Below are 17111 nucleotides of genomic sequence, written 5' to 3'. Positions count from 1 at the left end.
GTTTCACCCATAGACTATAAAAAGGGGTTGCACCTGATAGTGTTCAAGGTGACACAAAGCCTTCAGGGGGCGCTCGAGGTTCATACTGAGTCGCATGAAAAGCATTCACATTAATATTGTATTGCCCAACCCTGTTCCTGGAAATCTACCTTCCTACCTTTCCAACCCTAAACAAAAAAACACCTGTCTATAATTATCAGGTGCTCCTTCAGTTCAGATCCTAATTAGCTGGTTCATCGGTGTTTGATCAGGGTTAGAGCAGGGCCCGTATTCATAAAGAATCTTAATGCAAAAAGTAGCTCCTAGTGACCAAAATTCTAAGAAAATTCTTAGAAATGTGGGCGTTTACTCTTAAAATTAAAGAAAAAATCATAGTAAAGAAAAAAGTAATTCAGAAAGCATCTTAACCCTTAAAAGACGTCTTAAAGTCAAACTTGTTAGGAGCACAGACGAGGGCCCATGTTCACAAAGAATCTTAATGCAAAAAGTAGCTTCTAGTGACAAAATTCTAAGAAAATTCTTAGAAAGCTGGGCCCGTATTCATAAAGAATCTTAATGCAAAAAGTAGCTCCTAGTGACAAAATTCTAAGAAAATTCTTAGAAATGTGGGCGTTTACTCTTAAAATTAAAGAAAAAATCCTAGTAAAGAAAAAAGTAATTCGGAAAGCATCTTAACCCTTAAAAGAGGTCTTAAGGTCAAACTTGTTAGGAGCACAGACAAGGACTTTTAAGAGGCTTAAGAGTTTCTTCAGCAGAGAAAATGGCAGAAAGATGAAGAGACAGAAGAAATGTGTTGCAGACAATGGATGACAGTGAGTTAATAAGACGCTATAGATTAGATCGTGCAGGGATCATGTTTGTGACTGATCTTATTAGAGACGTGCTCCAACACAGCGCAGAAAAGCCATAGCGCCAGAAATTAAAGTAATCACTATATTATGATATTTGGCAACTGGGAAAATGCAACAATGCAATAGTGATGATTTGGGTCTGTCACAGCCTTCTGTAAGCAGAGTGATCACAAACAATTACAGCACAACATCTTTTTGTGTCGCAGTTCATTTCGTGTCCACTGGACAATCCCACCTTGCAGGCTCAAAAAACTGCATTTATGAATATAGCAGCCTTATAGGTGTGCACAAACAAGGGGGATGAACTGTTAATAGTTTGTGCTATACGCTCCCATGTCTGCTTCTTGTCCCTTGCTGTGACACCCGGCCCAAATTATCCTTTAAGAATGGCCTTGTGTTCATCCACTAACTGGGCTAACAGTAAACACTGTTCCTCTGTCCAGTTTGGCTTTCTTGCCCTTCTTGGTTTTGATTCCATGTTTGATACATTAAAACCAACATTCAAACCGCCACTTAAATAGGACAGCAATCACTGTAATTGGAAAGAGTGGAACAATTTTTAGCATTCTAAGCCATTCAAATACCTTATAGGAAATTAAAAGCATGGTAAATAAAAAAATAAAAAAAGATTTGTATACACACACATAATGTGTGTGGGCATATGTGTGTGTGTGTGTGTGTGTGTGTGTGAGAGAGAGAGAGAGAGAGAGAGAGAGAGAGAGAGAGCGGTCAAATAGGAAAAATTACGCATATGAATTCAAAGTGAGAATTAGAATAGACCCTATACTTAAAATCACTCTTTTTTTCTTTCTTGGACAACCAACCAATCACAGTCTTACAAAGATTGTGTCATACATAGCAATGGGGTCAACCCCGCCAAGTTTTTGTCTTTTCCTTACTCAGAGTTGCTCTTAGATCAGTCCCTAATCGCTCTTAAGCTAAGACTCCTACGTTTTTACTTTTTAAGCTAAATTAAGAGTTTTCTGAGAGGATTCTTAGAATCTTTGAATACAGGCCCTCTAGGAATCTAGATCTCTAGGAACAGGGTTGGGCACCCCCTCCTGTTGTCATGAATAAATGTAATACTGTAGTGATGGGGAACCGAGGCTTTCATCAAATTGTGCCGTAAAATTTTCATTAGAAGCTTTTTAACACAATGCGCAGTAGCGACATCTGGTGGCCTGACTCGGTTTCTCCAGAGTCTCTCTCCACTCATAATACAAGCTACTTATTCTATTTCTAGAGAGCTTCATAGAAAGTTAGATTTGTCCTATGATCAAAATATTTTATTGTTACTTGAAGCTACTGGAGGGACTATACTTTTTTCCCCCTGGAAAGTGTAAATGAGACGAGTGAAGGAATCCCGTATGATTCGTTTGTATTTTACTCAGGCGTTTGCATGGGTGTCTCTGTGGGTCCTGGAGCAGCAGCAGTCGCTTTTTATTCAGCATGAGATGTTGTTGTGAATGGACGTTGCTAGAGTGCTTTATATAAATACGTTTTCATTACTTTCGTTAAACTGATAACAGTGTGCGAATGGGGTGGGTTTTTTTTCATAAGCATCGCAGCTAATATGTATTTAACCTTTCACACAGTACATTTATGGAGCGATAGAACCGAATGGTTTGACTTTAGTATACGGTGTATAATGTAACTGACCCTGACTGTTTTGGAACAAACGGTTTAATCCAGCGCACATCGCGGCTGACGTGTGAATGTTTTTTGGCTGGCAGTAAAACTCCTCGAGCAGGATGTCCTCGAGTGAAGATGGTTCGATCTCTGCACGCAGCTCATGGCAGTGCTCATCACAGAAACAGCTGTCTGATGTTCTCACAGCAACACAAGACAACAGTCCAAACGATGACTGCACGTCTGAACACGACAGGTGAGTCCGTTTTAATGCCTGCTTTATGGGAGGCTGTTTGAGACGAAACCCATAGAAAAGTGTTTCAGTGTGTATCGCAAGTGTTTCAGTGTGTATCGCAAGTGTTCCAGTGTGTATCGCAAGTGTTCCAGTGTGTATCGCAAGTGTTCCAGTGTGTATCGCAAGTGTTCCAGTGTGTATCGCAAGTGTTCCAGTGTGTATCGCAATGTGTTTCAGTGTGTATCGCAATGTGTTTCAGTGTGTATCGCAATGTGTTTCAGTGTGTATCGCAAGTGTTTCAGTGTGTATCATAAGTGTATAGCAAGTGTTTCAGTGTTTATCGCATTGGTATCGCAAGTGTTCCAGTGTGTATCGCAATGTGTTTCAGTGTGTATCGCAAGTGTATCAGTGTGTATAACGAGTGTATCGCAAGTGTTCCAGTGTTTATCGCATTGGTGTCGCAAGTGTTTCGGTGTGTATCGCATTGGTATCGCAAGTGTTTCAGTGTGTATCGCATTGGTATAGCAAGTGTTTCAGTGTGTATCGCATTGGTATCGCAAGTGTTCCAGTGTCTGTCGCAAGTGTTTTTCAGTGTCTGTCGCAAGTGTTTTTCAGTGTGTATCGCAAGTGTTTTTCAGTGTGTATCGCAAGTGTTTTTCAGTGTGTATCGCAAGTGTTTTTCAGTGTGTATCGCAAGTGTTTTTCAGTGTGTATCGCAAGTGTTTTTCAGTGTGTATCGCATTGGTATTACAAGTGTTTCAGTGTGTATAACGAGTGTATCGCAAGTGTTTTTCAGTGTGTATCGCAAGTGTTTTTCAGTGTGTATCGCAAGTGTTTTTCAGTGTGTATCGCAAGTGTTTCAGTGTGTATCGCAAGTGTTTCAGTGTGTATCGCAAGTGTTTCAGTGTGTATCGCATTGGTATTACAAGTGTTTCAGTGTGTATAACGAGTGTATCGCAAGTGTTCCAGTGTGTATCGCAAGTGTTCCAGTGTGTATCGCAAGTGTTTCAGTGTGTATCGCATTGGTATAGCAAGTGTTTCAGTGTGTATCGCATTGGTATCGCAAGTGTTTCAGTGTGTATCGCATTGGTATCGCAAGTGTTCCAGTGTCTATCGCAAGTGTTTTTCAGTGTGTATCGCAAGTGTTTTTCAGTGTGTATCGCAAGTGTTTTTCAGTGTGTATCGCAAGTGTTTCAGTGTGTATCGCAAGTGTTTCAGTGTGTATCGCAAGTGTTCCAGTGTGTATCGCATTGGTATTACAAGTGTTTCAGTGTGTATAGCATTGGTATCGCAAGTGTTTCAGTGTGTATCGCAAGTGTTTCAGTGTGTATCGCAAGTGTTTCAGTGTGTATCGCAAGTGTTTCAGTGTGTATAAGTGTATAGCAAGTGTTTCAGTGTGTATCATAAGTGTATAGCAAGTGTTTCAGTGTGTATCATAAGTGTATAGCAAGTGTTCCAGTGTGTATCGCAATGTGTTTTAGTGTGTATCACAAGTGTTTCAGTGTGTATCGCAAGTGTTTCAGTGGGTTTCGTCTCAAATGGCCTCCCATATTGCTTGGTGGCTAGAAAGCAAAAGTTATTTTAAAATACTTATGAACTATTCCTTTTAATATGTTATTGATTCAAAAAGTTGCACAATAAAATAATACATAATATTTTAATTAAGCAACCTTTTTTAGTAACTTTCAACACAAGTCTTTTTTGTTGTCATAAGGTCGAAAAAATTGAATATAAAGTCACCTGATACTTTATATTCATATATTTGCACATGTATTTTCCCCAGGTGTGAGCCTATGTGTCTGGAGAGAGCAGAGGAGGGCTCTCCATGTGTGGTCAGACTTCTGTGCTCACCTCACTCTGCGTCTGTGATCAGACGTCTTCAGGTTGTCAGTGAAGCCCGCACTATTGAAGTGTACTCTCTGTCTGGAGAATACTGTGGCACCTGCCGTGGAGAGGAAGTTCAAAAATCACACACTGATTGGTATTTTTTAGATGTTTTTTTGTTGTTGTTGTTTTACACTTACCGTATTTTTCGGACTATAAGTCGCACCTGAGTATAAGTCGCATCAGTCCAAAAATATGTCATGATGAGGTAAAAAACATATATAAGTCGCATTGGACTATAAGTTTAATTTATTTACAACCAAGAACCAAGAGAAAACATTACCGTCTACAGCCGCAAGAGGGCACTCTATGTTTTCAGTGAGAGGCTACAGGAGCACTGAGCAGCATAGAGCGCCCTCTGGCGGCTGTAGACGGTAATGTTTTCTCTTGGTTCATGACTCTTAGTTAATTTCTCTTGGTTCAAATTAATTTTGATAAATAAGGCACACCTGACTATAAGTCACAGGACCAGCCAAACTATGAAAAAAAAGTGCGACTTATAGTCTGGAAAATACGGTACTTACACCAGCTTTTGTCCATTATCTGTTATGTATCTTATCCATTGACTGTTTACAAATACCACAACCCCTTGAACCAAATGAAAGATAACTACAAACGTTTCATACGTTGGAGTTTGCCACCAAAGAAGTGTGTTTTTGGTTGTGAAGGAATGATAACATTGTTCAGAAAAACGCAAAAGCTTCTGACAAAACTAAAGACTCTTCATCGATATGAAGGATGCATTACTATAGATCTAGGTATAGGTCTATAGGTACTCAAGATTTACATGAGATTGGCAGAAACTGTGTGTGTTATGTCAGCTTTAAACCAAAAAAGTTAAATGATAAAATGTACAAATAACATCACTGAATTGGCTGACCGTTTCAGGTATTATTAAAAAGAGTTAATCCCTTTCAAACAAAGACATCATTCAAATTAAATAAATAATTGCCGATCAAACAAATATAAACGTTTGACATTTTTACGAGGTCTATGTGACTATGTAATATGCATTAATTTGTTGGTGAATGAATGTGCTTTGAAAAGGCAAAATAGAAATAAAAAAAAAATCATTATTATGAATTTAAGAAATATATTTATGTTTATAGATTCAGCTCAGTATAGTTTTGGATTAGTAAAAAAAAATATTTTACAATATTATAGATTAATAATGAAGATTAATGCTGAATCTTCTTCTGGTGTAAATTTTTACTTTTTTTTTCTTCTCCCAGCTCTGAAGATAAGAGGCATTTCTACAAGAATCATCTTTTGCTAGAAAAGCCTGTTGCATCCTGTGAGGTGAAGGTAAGGAAAGCTGGAAATAACATCCAGGCTCTCATCACAAACTGATCTCTGTTGGCTCAGCCTCGATGTGGTGTCTCCGACAGCTGCTCTCTCTCGGTGGCCGCTCGTCTGTGGCTATCGCCCATGTCGGTGTGGGACTGGAGACATCCAAGGACAGACAAGGTGGGCCGAGTGTAGACCCAGGCATAGACCTGCAGCGTGTGCAGACTATGATGGAGGAGATGGGCACCACCCTTTCACCAGGAGCACAGAACCTCATGGAGCTGGTGCAGTGCCAGCAAAAGGTCTGGATCCAGCCTCTTACTACAGCAGAATCACCACTCATCAGGTCTTTTAAAAAATGATGGATAATATAAACTGCATTAATGTCCAGTGTAGAATCTCTTGTGTCTGTAAGCAGCCAACAACCATAGCAAACACAAGCGTTGTGGTGGTGATTTTAGTTTTTTTTTCATTGGCAAGTTTCAAATCCCACTCCCGTTTTTGTATAATTTGAGTTGATTATGCTGTTCAGCAGTTTTTGCTCTTTTGGCAGACATCATTTCTTGTAGGCATTTGTGTCTTCATGTACAGTAAAAACAATAATAATGTGAAATATTATTACAATTAAAATACTTTTTGTGTTTTAATATATTATAAGATGTAATTTATTCTTGTGGTGGCAAAGCTGAATTTTGGAAAAAAAAAAAAAACTTTTTTTTTTTTTATTCTTTGATGAATTGAAATTTCAGCATTTATTTGATTATGTATCCCTCAAAATCCTTGCTTAGTAAAAGTATGAATTAGTTTAATTAGTTTATTAGTAAATTCATTTATTAATTTACATCTACTTTTAAATGGTACTGTATCACAGTTTCTTCAAAAATATTAAACTGTATGTTCAAAATGTATAAAGAAATCAGCATATATTAGACACTGAAGTCTGGAGAAAATTCAGCTTTGCCATAACAGAAATAAATTAAAACATTTAAATATTATACATATTCATAACTGTTTTTATTTTATCAGTTAAATTCAGCCTTTGTGAGCAGTCCTTTCAAAAAATATTTGTATTATTCCAAATATTCCAAACCTTTGATCAGTAGTGTTATACAAGTATAATAAAATTATTCTTTTTAATTTGATATGTGGAAATTGTACAATTTTCTTTTATAACCTATAGTTTTAGTATTTTAACAGCATAATATTTTGACTTCTTTTCATTTTCTCACTTTTTTAAACTTCATTATCATTATCAAGCAAGTATCTGGGACAGTTGTTTCTAAAAAAAAAAAAAAAAAAAAGCCAGCACAAAGCTTCAACACAACTGAACAATCATTCTTTGTGTGTGTTGAGTCCAGAATAAATCAGACATGCTCAGTGGATTCATTCCTCTGCTCATGGGGGGAGGGGCTTTGAGCTGTCTGTCAAGAGGAGGTGGGGCTTCCAGTTCTGCAGGAGTGGAGTCAGGCCCAAATCCACCATCTGGCCTCGTGCAGCTTCTGTCTAGCAGCAATCATAACCAGATACCCAGTGCCATGTCTGCCCTGCTGAGCACCGACACAGGCACGATCAACCCAGACCTGCTTCCAATGCTGCAGAGCGTATGCGGTCAGGTCACGCAGCTCCGACTGGAGGAAGCCACATCTCCAGAGAGGAAGAAGAATGGAGAATGGTAAGTGTGAGCCATGTGCGGTGTTCTGTAAACAGACGTTCAGTTACCACGGGGGTTTAGTAACCAGCTCATCTTTATGAAAGTGTGAATATTATGAATATGAATAATAATACTGCTAAAATGTATTCATTAAGCCATATGAATTATTAAAGTAACATCCAACCATACAATCTGCAATCAGATCTGTCCAATTCACAAATGCATCATTCAGACGCTTTATAAACCAAAACTGACTTAATCAGTTTCACATTCTTAAGATTTTATTCCAATCTATTTAATGTGTCCTTTAGTTTGTCCACTCGTCGTTTATACTTTTAGGGTTTTTTGTATTACAGGGAGGGTCATATATGCTGTGGAGGGTTTGAGAAGATTCTGGAGACCATTGTAGAGAAGCGAATGGATGAGATGGAGAGAAGATTAAAGGAACATCTGGATTTGCGTCTGGATGCTCTTCAGCAGAGACTGGAGATCACACTTCAGCAGGCGCTCTCTCATAAGCAGCACCAGTAAACAACATCCACCAACACACAGGACTAACCTGAACACTTTTAGCAAGATCTCCTCTCTGAGCTTTACTTCACTGACAACTGTATTATTCTGTATAGTTACATCTAATTCATGTCATCCATCCCTTTATAAGAAAAAATGGTTCTAATATTTTTGTTTTGCCAGCAATCTCTTCTGCTTTGTATGGAAGTGTTTTACAGTTTCTAGAGACTGTACTGACTTGGTTTATGTGGTAATTAACAGCTTGACAAGTCTGTTCACTTACAGTATCAGATGAGCTTCACAAATCACCACTACTTGTGAAACTGTTCTTAATAATTTAATAAATTATTTAATCTGAAAGATACTACAGACAACGGATGTAATGACAGTGTGAAGTATTTTTCATTGTTAACTGAATTTGTGTTAATGATGTTCATATGTTTACTCTTCATACTGGAGAACTAAGGACAAAAAAAAGAAAACAATATTAAAATAATGTTTATACTAAAGAATAATATGTATCCAGTGAACTTGTCATGTTTTTATCCTATCAAATCTTGGTATATCACGTTGTGTGATTTATTGAAAGACTCTCCTCGCCCTATATGTTTTAACATGAACATACTGTGGTAAAATGGCTTCCTGTTCTTGGCTGTGACAATACAGTTTACTCAGGATTTTATCTCCTGGCATGACTGTTTGATAATGGAAAACATGGTAACTTTTGCTCAATATTCAAACAAGATTATAAAAAGGGACATAATTTCCATAAAATATTCAAAGGACAAAGACCCATGACTGGCGGATCAATGTGCTGTTTGTTTTCTCTCCAGTACAATACAGTAGGAAGAATCATTTGTGTAATGTCATTTTAAATAAACAGAATGAGTGTGTGTGTATATAAGGATGTTAACAGTTACAGGATGATTGACTGGCGGGTTTACGGTGACGGCGTGCGTGCATGTAACTATGCAACAGCGCAATTTCATGGCCTGGTACTATGTCCTTAAGCTTGCTTACTCTTCTGTTACACGCTCCAAAGTATCTACTGTACATTTTCTTCACAAAAAGAGTAAATACTCCTAGGGTTAGTATAAATAGAGGAACTGGGATATAAACATTCACTAAACCATAAGTTAAATTCAGTTCAATACTGTCCCTAATGGGACAATTTGTCTTGAACCCTGGAGCCCGTATATACAAATACTGATCAGCATTACATTACATTACATAATAAAAAGACTGCATTAATTTTTGTACAATGTAAAAAGAATCGGGGAACTAACACAGCCTTGTGGAACACCTGTACTTGTTCTTCTAACCTCCGATATACTGTGGTTAATCTTGACCTGCTGCCTTCGATTAGTTAAAAACAAATGATACCATTTGAATAAAAAGGGTTTTGCTCACAACTGTACCAGATTTTTAATCAAACAGTGGTTTAAATGCATCAAAAGCCCAACTGCAGTAAAATCAACGAATATCAACCGTTACAGCTCAAATTGCATTTTTTTTTTTTTTACAGAATAATCATAATTAGCATTTTGAGAAAAATACAAGTTTCATATTTTTTTTCTTCTAAACCAGGTACACTTGCCTCATAGACTTTGATTGTATATTTTACTACAAACATGTTTTGCATTATTGAAATTCATATAATCCCCGAAAACTCCAATGCGATAGGTCTATAAACCTCTACTTTCCCTCAGATGCTTCTTCTGACCTCTCTTGTTCACCTCATCTTTTCTCAGTAGTTCATAAAATTTTAGTTTTCTCAAAGCCTGCATTGGGGAAAACCACGTCTACCTTTTTTACAACTCTCTCATGCATCCTATGAACATGAACTTGCTATTTTTGGTAGTCACCCATCAAACATGAAGGAGAGCTGCATCACTCAGGGGCAGCAAAGAAAACACAGCTGAATGAACAAACTGCATGAATCAGTGAGGAAATGAACCAAAAGCACTACAAATTAGCCCCTTTGAGTAACTTTCCACCATTCCCATGTTGGCATTTTGACCCTGGACTTGTCATGTGAGACTCTACGCAGATTGACATGCTTGTCTACTGTCTTCACCACAGTGATGTTCATTGAGTAGATTTGTTCAGTGAGCTGTTGTCTTATGACCGAGAGGGACGTCCACTTCAGAAAGGGTTTTGTAACCACGGAGAAGTGGGTCAGCAATGGAGGTGGTACCGATGATGAATAGAGCTATTTTTGTGCAGATACCCTCACCAATATCCCCACGGACCAGAGTCAAACCGGCCCAACTGAAACAACAAAGATGTGCTGCCACCACACTTCATGCAAGCACTTATGGACTGAACACAAGTAAACAGCCTTAAAGTCAGCTTGATATAATCCTTACTCTGTAGATCTATGTGCTAACATCAAACGCATATAAAAAATAATGCAGAGCATAAATAAATCCATAACATTGTGAAAAAAAATATATATATATGATATTGGTGTTACTGCCTTGATTTAAACAGTAACAAATAACTAGTTCATCAAAAATGTCATCGTTTCCTGACACATAAATGTGTATAAATAAAAATCAGGTTTTCATGAATATTGTTGAGGACAGTTATGTCAGTTATGAGCAGGAGGAAAAAAGATGCGACAAAATAGCAGCGTCAAATTTAAAGGGGACATAGGGTGCCCATTTTCCACAAGTTGATATGATTCTTTAGGGTCTTAATGAAACATCTGTAACATAGTTCGGTTAAAATTTCTCAATGATAGTGTAAAAAATACCCTTTTCCCCTGTCAAAAACGGCTCTTTTCAGAGCACACAGTTTTTTTTAGCATTTTCCTTTAAATGTTAATGAGCTATACTGACCCCGCCCCTCTCTTCCAAGCTGCTCTGTGAGGGACTGTTTACTTCAGCATTCATTGTGAAACTTGCTAATTAGGAAAGAAAAACGTACACTCACTTCTGTAGGTGAAGCTGGATCACAAAATGATTCACGCGAACATAGACATATTCGGGGGGCATTCTCTTCAGAAACAAATGTAACGTTAATCCACTGCGTCTTCAGCAGCTCAGATGTCGGGAGTAAACAACAGAACACCTCAATCACTTAGGAGACATTCTTGTCTACATCTACTCCAGCTGTGAAACAATGGTGGACTGATGACAGCTCACTAAGGTAAGACACCATCCCAGAAACGCCACTGTCAATCAAACTATTGTGGGAGGGGCCTGTTTTTATGACGCCACACATACAGGCATCTGATATCTGCTCGATTTGAGAAAGGGGTAAAGATTTAAGCAGATAAAAACACAAAACTTTTTATCATTTTAGGGTGGTTGTGTATACACACTGCCAACACACATTTCAGTTCAAACATCTTGTAAAAGTGCATGTAGCATCATATGACCCCTTTAAGACATGAATTGAAAGTACTTCATATTTTTTTACATTAAATTCTACTAAAAAATATAACTGTTTCATTCTACTTTTTGAACACTGTCTAAAGGGAAAAAAAAAGTTATTTTATTTAACTGACAGCTATTTTATCTTGTATTATCCTTTATAGTATGATGCTTTTTTTCTTGCAAAACGAAATTTTAATTGTCGTTTTAGGCAAACATATAATAATAATAATAAAAAAAAACGTTGAAAATCTAATAGAAGATTAAATTTGACGAACCCAAATTAGATTTTTCTCATTTCTTGTTTCTAAAACCAAATAAATTGTCATTTATATAATAAAAAAAGGGATTACATAAAAAAATATTGAAATTGCAGGGTACATCATAGTAGTATTTTCTGTATACATTTAATTTATTTGATTTATTTTTTGCTTATTTTAATTACAATAATTTTCATTGCTGTATTAGGGTTTTGTTTGTTTGCAAGATAATGTTCGTAACTGAAAGGATAGAAATAATTACCATCCAAAATCTCAAATATGAATCAGACATGTCGTCATGTCTTTAAAAGAAAGGCTGTAATGTTTCAATTGGGAGATTTTAAGATGTTTGACATAATAATTCTGAGAATTATTTAACCGTCAAACATTTGACAATATAGTCCCCACAGACAAATGCACTTACAACAAATATGTTTCATATTGTCAGTAAAATCATTTTATTTAATCTCTGACCTGAGATCGACCCAAGATTTAGTCAGTGGTCTCCAAGAGAAATTGAAGCTAATATGAGAGGAAATGAATGCAAAGCCCCCCCTGCAACTCAAGTCCAGAAGTCATCCTGCAAAGTGAAAAAGAAAAACTTCCCCTATTTTACCTTATGAATTTAATTCAATGCAGTGGATTAGACTCAGCTTGTGCAACTAATATGCCAAAAGAACATACAGAGTACAATTTGTTTTAGAGAGTATAATTTGCACATTATCACAATATGGAGTAAAACTTTTGTACCTTTTTACATAATGCCTGGACTCTTTAGTGTTCCTGCTTGTAAACACATCACATTGTGCCACCAGTAAATCAACAAATGAGAGCAGCATATCACAAGTCATCCTGAAAGTATTATAAAGCTTTCTATATATATATATATATATATATATATATATATATATATAAACGTATATGATTAAGAAAGTACCATCATAAATCTTTTTAGATTTATGATGGTATGATAAATTTATGTTTAGAGGCATATGGTGGACATTTGTGGATCTACACCTTTTGGTGGACATGGAACAGTTTTCCTATTGACACCCACCAAGCTTAATTTATTTGTTCACAGTAAAAGAAAAAAAAAATATTTACGTGTTTCTCAAACATATTCACACAATATGTTAAAGTGGGTTTTGAGATCATTTGTTATAGATATGACCCATATGTTCTAGAAGAACTCCAACGCTGAGCTCAGTGATGTGGCGTGAATTTGAATAAAGCTCTGCAGTATAATCAAATTCAGTGAGTTTATTATGTGTCCTTTGCTGTCCACACTGTTTCAGGCTTGTGAGGTGAAGCAGACTGAAGAATAATAAGTCTGATACGTAATGTATGAAACATTACGAATCATTAATGCTATGAAGTAAACATGTTATCTTAAAATGAAGCCAAGCATGACGTCCATTCATGAAAATATTACAATTCATTTCTGTATTGACATGACAAACTGGTTAAGATTTGATCAGACACAGCTGCGCAGCAGAATCCCTATGAAAACTTCTAATAAACTTCTCTAGAATTGTTAAAGGAACAGTTCACCCAAAAAATGAAAATGTGATGTTTATCTGCTTACCCCCAGGGCATCCAAGATGTAGGTCACTTTGTTTCTTCAGTAGAACACAAAGATTTTTAACTCAAATAGTTGCAGTCTGTTAGTCATATAATGGAAGTGAATAGGAATCATGGCTTTGATAGTCAAAAACACATACACAAACAAAACCAAATTAAACCCTGCAACGTGTGACAATACACTGATGTATAAAGACATGAAAATGAACAGTATCTATATAGTTTTTTACCTCTGATTCACTGCAATGTCCAAACTGTCCTAAGCGCGTCATGAGCGTGTTTTTAACAGCCGGCGCATGACATGTCTTCTTCTTCTTCTTGCTTTACTCTGGATCCCTCACATCCAAGTCACCCCATCATCTGGCCGGCCTCAGAGCCGCAAACACCAGAACAGCAAGGCACAAGAACAGTTTCTTCCCCCAGGCAATCTACCTCATGAACAGTTAAATGTTCTCTACTTATGCTTATAAACGTGCAATACCCTTATATTTATTTGTTAACCCTCCATCCTAGAACATTCCTGCATCTCACTCAATCCTATTCCATTATCATTTATAGCACAATTGTTTATACACTTATTTATTTGTCAATTTGTAAATCTCTTTTTTTTTTTTTTTCTGTGTGTTGTTGTCTCTGTGTACTGGAAGCTTATGTCACTAAAACAAATTCCTTGTATGTGTAAGCATACTTGGCAATAAAGCTCTTTCTGATTCTGATTCTGATTCTGATTCCAGACATATAAGTGCATTTCCGCCAGCTATCTCTCAAATAGACCATTGCCACTCTATCTACAAACTCAATTAGGAGTGTCAATGGTCCATTTTGTTTGTGTTCCCCTGAAGAAACAAAGTCAAACAAAACATCTTGGATGCCCTGGGGGTATGCAGATAAACATCAAACTTTCATTTTTGGGTGAACTATCCCTTTAATAGAGCAGTTCTGGGCCCTCACTTCCTCAATATTCCCTGCTAGATTGTTTTCTTGCCAAGGAGCTGGTTAAATCTAGGATTGCATCACTCTAATCGACCTTGAAAAAGTTCTTGATGTTTCTGAATTCAAACAGTATGACACTGAAACGGTTTTAAAACGTTAACCATCTTTAATTTCATTTCTGAAATTGCCGTCTGACAAACACAGACACAAACATTTAAGGAAGATAGGTATTCCAAGATAACAGTCATGCTCTAATGGCCCACAATAATTTTTCAAATAACGTCAAGTCTGAGATCTGAGTGTAAATATAAAAAAAAAAAAAATGAAGAAATCTGAATAGAGACAAATTTTCGATACCTTGCTGATGTATACATAAGGATGAAATACACTGTAAGCTCTGTTCCAAAACCTGAACCGGCTGCCATGTAACCTTAAATGTGACCGATTTTTGTGACCGACATAGACAGCAACTCTGCACGTAATCTAACTCACAGGAGACTCACTGATTTCATAAGTTAGACGTTAGCATGTTGCTAAGCTAACAGCATAATACTCTACCCAGATAGCACACATTTCTCCAAGACATCTGTTTTCATATATTCTAAACCATAAACATCTTAAAAGACATTTCTGTCTTTTTTAATCTCTGACAGGAAACATTTTAGAGACAGACGTATAACAGTAAAAACAAGATGAAAAATGCACATCAAAAAGACATCTACACAGTATAAATGTGCTATCAGAGTAACCCTTTACGAAGACCAAAATAATCCCGGTTATCGAAGTTAAACCACATATAAACCATGGTTTTGCTACAAGAAGCATAGTCTAACCATGGTATTTGTAGTAAACTATGGTTATAAAAATGGCAATCAAGCCACCAAAAAAATTGTTATATGACAAAACCATGGTTAATTTTCGTAATTTTCATACAAATAAATTGCACACATAAAATTGGGTAAAACAATTACTTTTAATTAGACTGAATTGTTTTAGTAGATAGTTTTCAGTAATGAATACAATATAAGATTATAATCAACATTTAACTTCTTTTCACCATCTTGAATGGAATCATTCCGCTCATCACAATATCCTCCTGCCTTGGCTGCTTACTAGGTTTTGGAAGAGAGAAATTATATAAATTTCAGAGTGTTATAGTGAACTAGCCAGTGCTAAATTCTGATATTTATTTACAAAGGGCTCATTCTAAGATGGTTTATTGATGAATAAACAGAAAATAACATGGGGGATATGGGGAGAAAGTGAGAAAGGACTTTTCATGTTCTAAGCTGGGAACGATATTCATGTCGGATGATGGTTGGACTGGAAAGTATTCACTAAGTTTCTAGAATGAGTGTGGCTCCGGAAACACTCAGTAAAAGTCTGAGAACCAGCTCATAGGTGAGCATGAGGGAGGTCAAGGGTCAATCTCCTCAGGAATGATTGTGAGGATGACGTCTTCATTGCCACGTCGTACCACTGTTCTCAGACTGTCGTCTTTCTTGATGGCTGTACTGACGTCACTTGCTGATGTAATCCTCTGACCGTTAATGCTGATTATGACGTCACTCTCTTTCAGACCGCCACTAGCATCCAAAACAGAAAGCAGTTAAAACAAGACTCATTTTAACTTAGAAAACACCCTTTTGAAAACTTTATTTTTAAGAGTGTTTATATTGCTGCAGTTTGTCAGTAGGAAATATCAGTTCACATTTCCAAACATTCCTTTTGCCATTAATTGTAATGATCTAATGAGATTTTGTTGTGCATAAGGAGTCTGACAACAGCCAGTGCTCCACACAGAGATCCGATCTCACCATCATCCAGTCTGTCTGGAATAACATAAAGAAACAGAACAGACTAAATCCTGAAGAACCGTGGAGATATCTTCAAAACACTTCAAACACAAAAAACTATCTGCAAAGCTACCTGAAAAACTATGTGCAAGTGTACCTAAAGTTGATTTACACGCGTAGGGTGGTCACACTTTTTGATTCAGTTAATAGAAGTTAAAGCTGCAGTTTGTAACTTTTGTAAACCTGTCATTATGTCCCGAGACTCCCGAGAGTAGAATATGAGACAGATAATCTGTGAAAAAAATCAAGCTCCTCTGGCTCCTCCCAGTGGTCCTAGAAATACACCGCTCCCGGTAAGAAACAACCAATCAGAGCTGCGGTCCATAACTTTTTTTGTGTTCAAGATTTACAAAATGTATATAATAACCGAGAACACCATAAATCCATTTTCCAAACCGTGTTTTTAGCCTGTCCTAAATCACTAGGGTGCACCTATAATAAGTGTTTATATTCAGACTATTTTAGATTGCTTCGGGGGTACCGCGGCGGAGTAACCCAGTACCTTTGTGATTCTTCATAGACATGAACAGAGAGAAGTAGTTCCGGCTACGATGTTCTTCCGCAAGACGCAAGCAGTTCTGTTTATTAACCGCTAGAGCGTCAAAAGTTACCGACTGCAGCTTTAATTGATAAACACAATGTATTTAAGACATTATTTTTGAAAGCATGCTCACTTTACAGCATGTTTACACTAGTGCTTAAAACTTTTCACAGTATTGTAGCCCTGTAGGAGGGTTTCTTCAAGTGTTTTGTAGACATTGCCACAGTTCTTCTGGATTTGTTCTGTCTTAGTTTGTTCTGATTCTTCATGTAATTCCAGGCAGACTGGATGATGAAGGTGAGATCAGATCTTTGTTGTTGAGCACAAGTATAGCTCAAATACATTTAGACTTATTGTAAGTCTAAGTCAAGTATACTTAAATGTCATTTTAAGTATAGTTCCGAGGAGTATATAAAAAGTAAACTAAAAGCATACTTTCCTATTTTTAGTTTAAAAGAAGTATACTTATAGTACACTTGAATAAACTTCTTTTTTGTAAGGGATGTACATTTA

General features: G+C 36.8%; 2 protein-coding genes across 2 annotated transcripts in view; one reads left to right on the top strand and one right to left on the bottom strand.

Moving 5' to 3' along the window:
- Positions 1 to 2263: 2263 nt before the first annotated feature.
- Positions 2264 to 8951, top strand: LOC113072481 (uncharacterized protein C10orf88 homolog). Its single transcript, XM_026245475.1, has 7 exons — positions 2264 to 2392; positions 2585 to 2736; positions 4499 to 4696; positions 5832 to 5904; positions 5988 to 6188; positions 7245 to 7558; positions 7894 to 8951. The coding sequence occupies exons 2-7, from the start codon at positions 2603 to 2605 to the stop codon at positions 8066 to 8068; spliced, it is 1095 nt and encodes a 364-aa protein (XP_026101260.1). The 5' UTR covers positions 2264 to 2392; positions 2585 to 2602; the 3' UTR covers positions 8069 to 8951.
- Positions 8952 to 14345: 5394 nt separating this feature from the next.
- The window catches only part of LOC113072480 (serine protease HTRA1B-like), a 36971-nt gene continuing 34205 nt past the window's right edge, over positions 14346 to 17111 (bottom strand). Inside the window, exon 9 of the mRNA XM_026245474.1 lies at positions 14346 to 15787. Within this exon, the coding sequence (XP_026101259.1) occupies positions 15619 to 15787 (169 nt within the window). The 3' untranslated portion in view covers positions 14346 to 15618. The remainder of the gene's footprint in view (positions 15788 to 17111) is intronic.

Source organism: Carassius auratus, unplaced genomic scaffold (genome assembly GCF_003368295.1).
Source record: "Carassius auratus strain Wakin unplaced genomic scaffold, ASM336829v1 scaf_tig00009130, whole genome shotgun sequence".
NCBI classification, from domain to species: domain Eukaryota; kingdom Metazoa; phylum Chordata; class Actinopteri; order Cypriniformes; family Cyprinidae; genus Carassius; species Carassius auratus.
This window is presented reverse-complemented; position numbering and strand designations above follow the sequence as displayed.

Excerpts from the sequence above, each read along its gene's own strand:
- LOC113072481 (XM_026245475.1), top strand. The coding sequence starts at position 2,603 with ATGTCCTCGAGTGAAGATGGTTCGATCTCTGCACGCAGCTCATGGCAG. Across the intron at positions 5,905-5,987 it reads TTGCATCCTGTGAGGTGAAG|CTGCTCTCTCTCGGTGGCCG; the intron begins GTAAGGAAAGCT and ends TGTCTCCGACAG. Across the intron at positions 7,559-7,893 it reads AGGAAGAAGAATGGAGAATG|GGAGGGTCATATATGCTGTG; the intron begins GTAAGTGTGAGC and ends TTTGTATTACAG.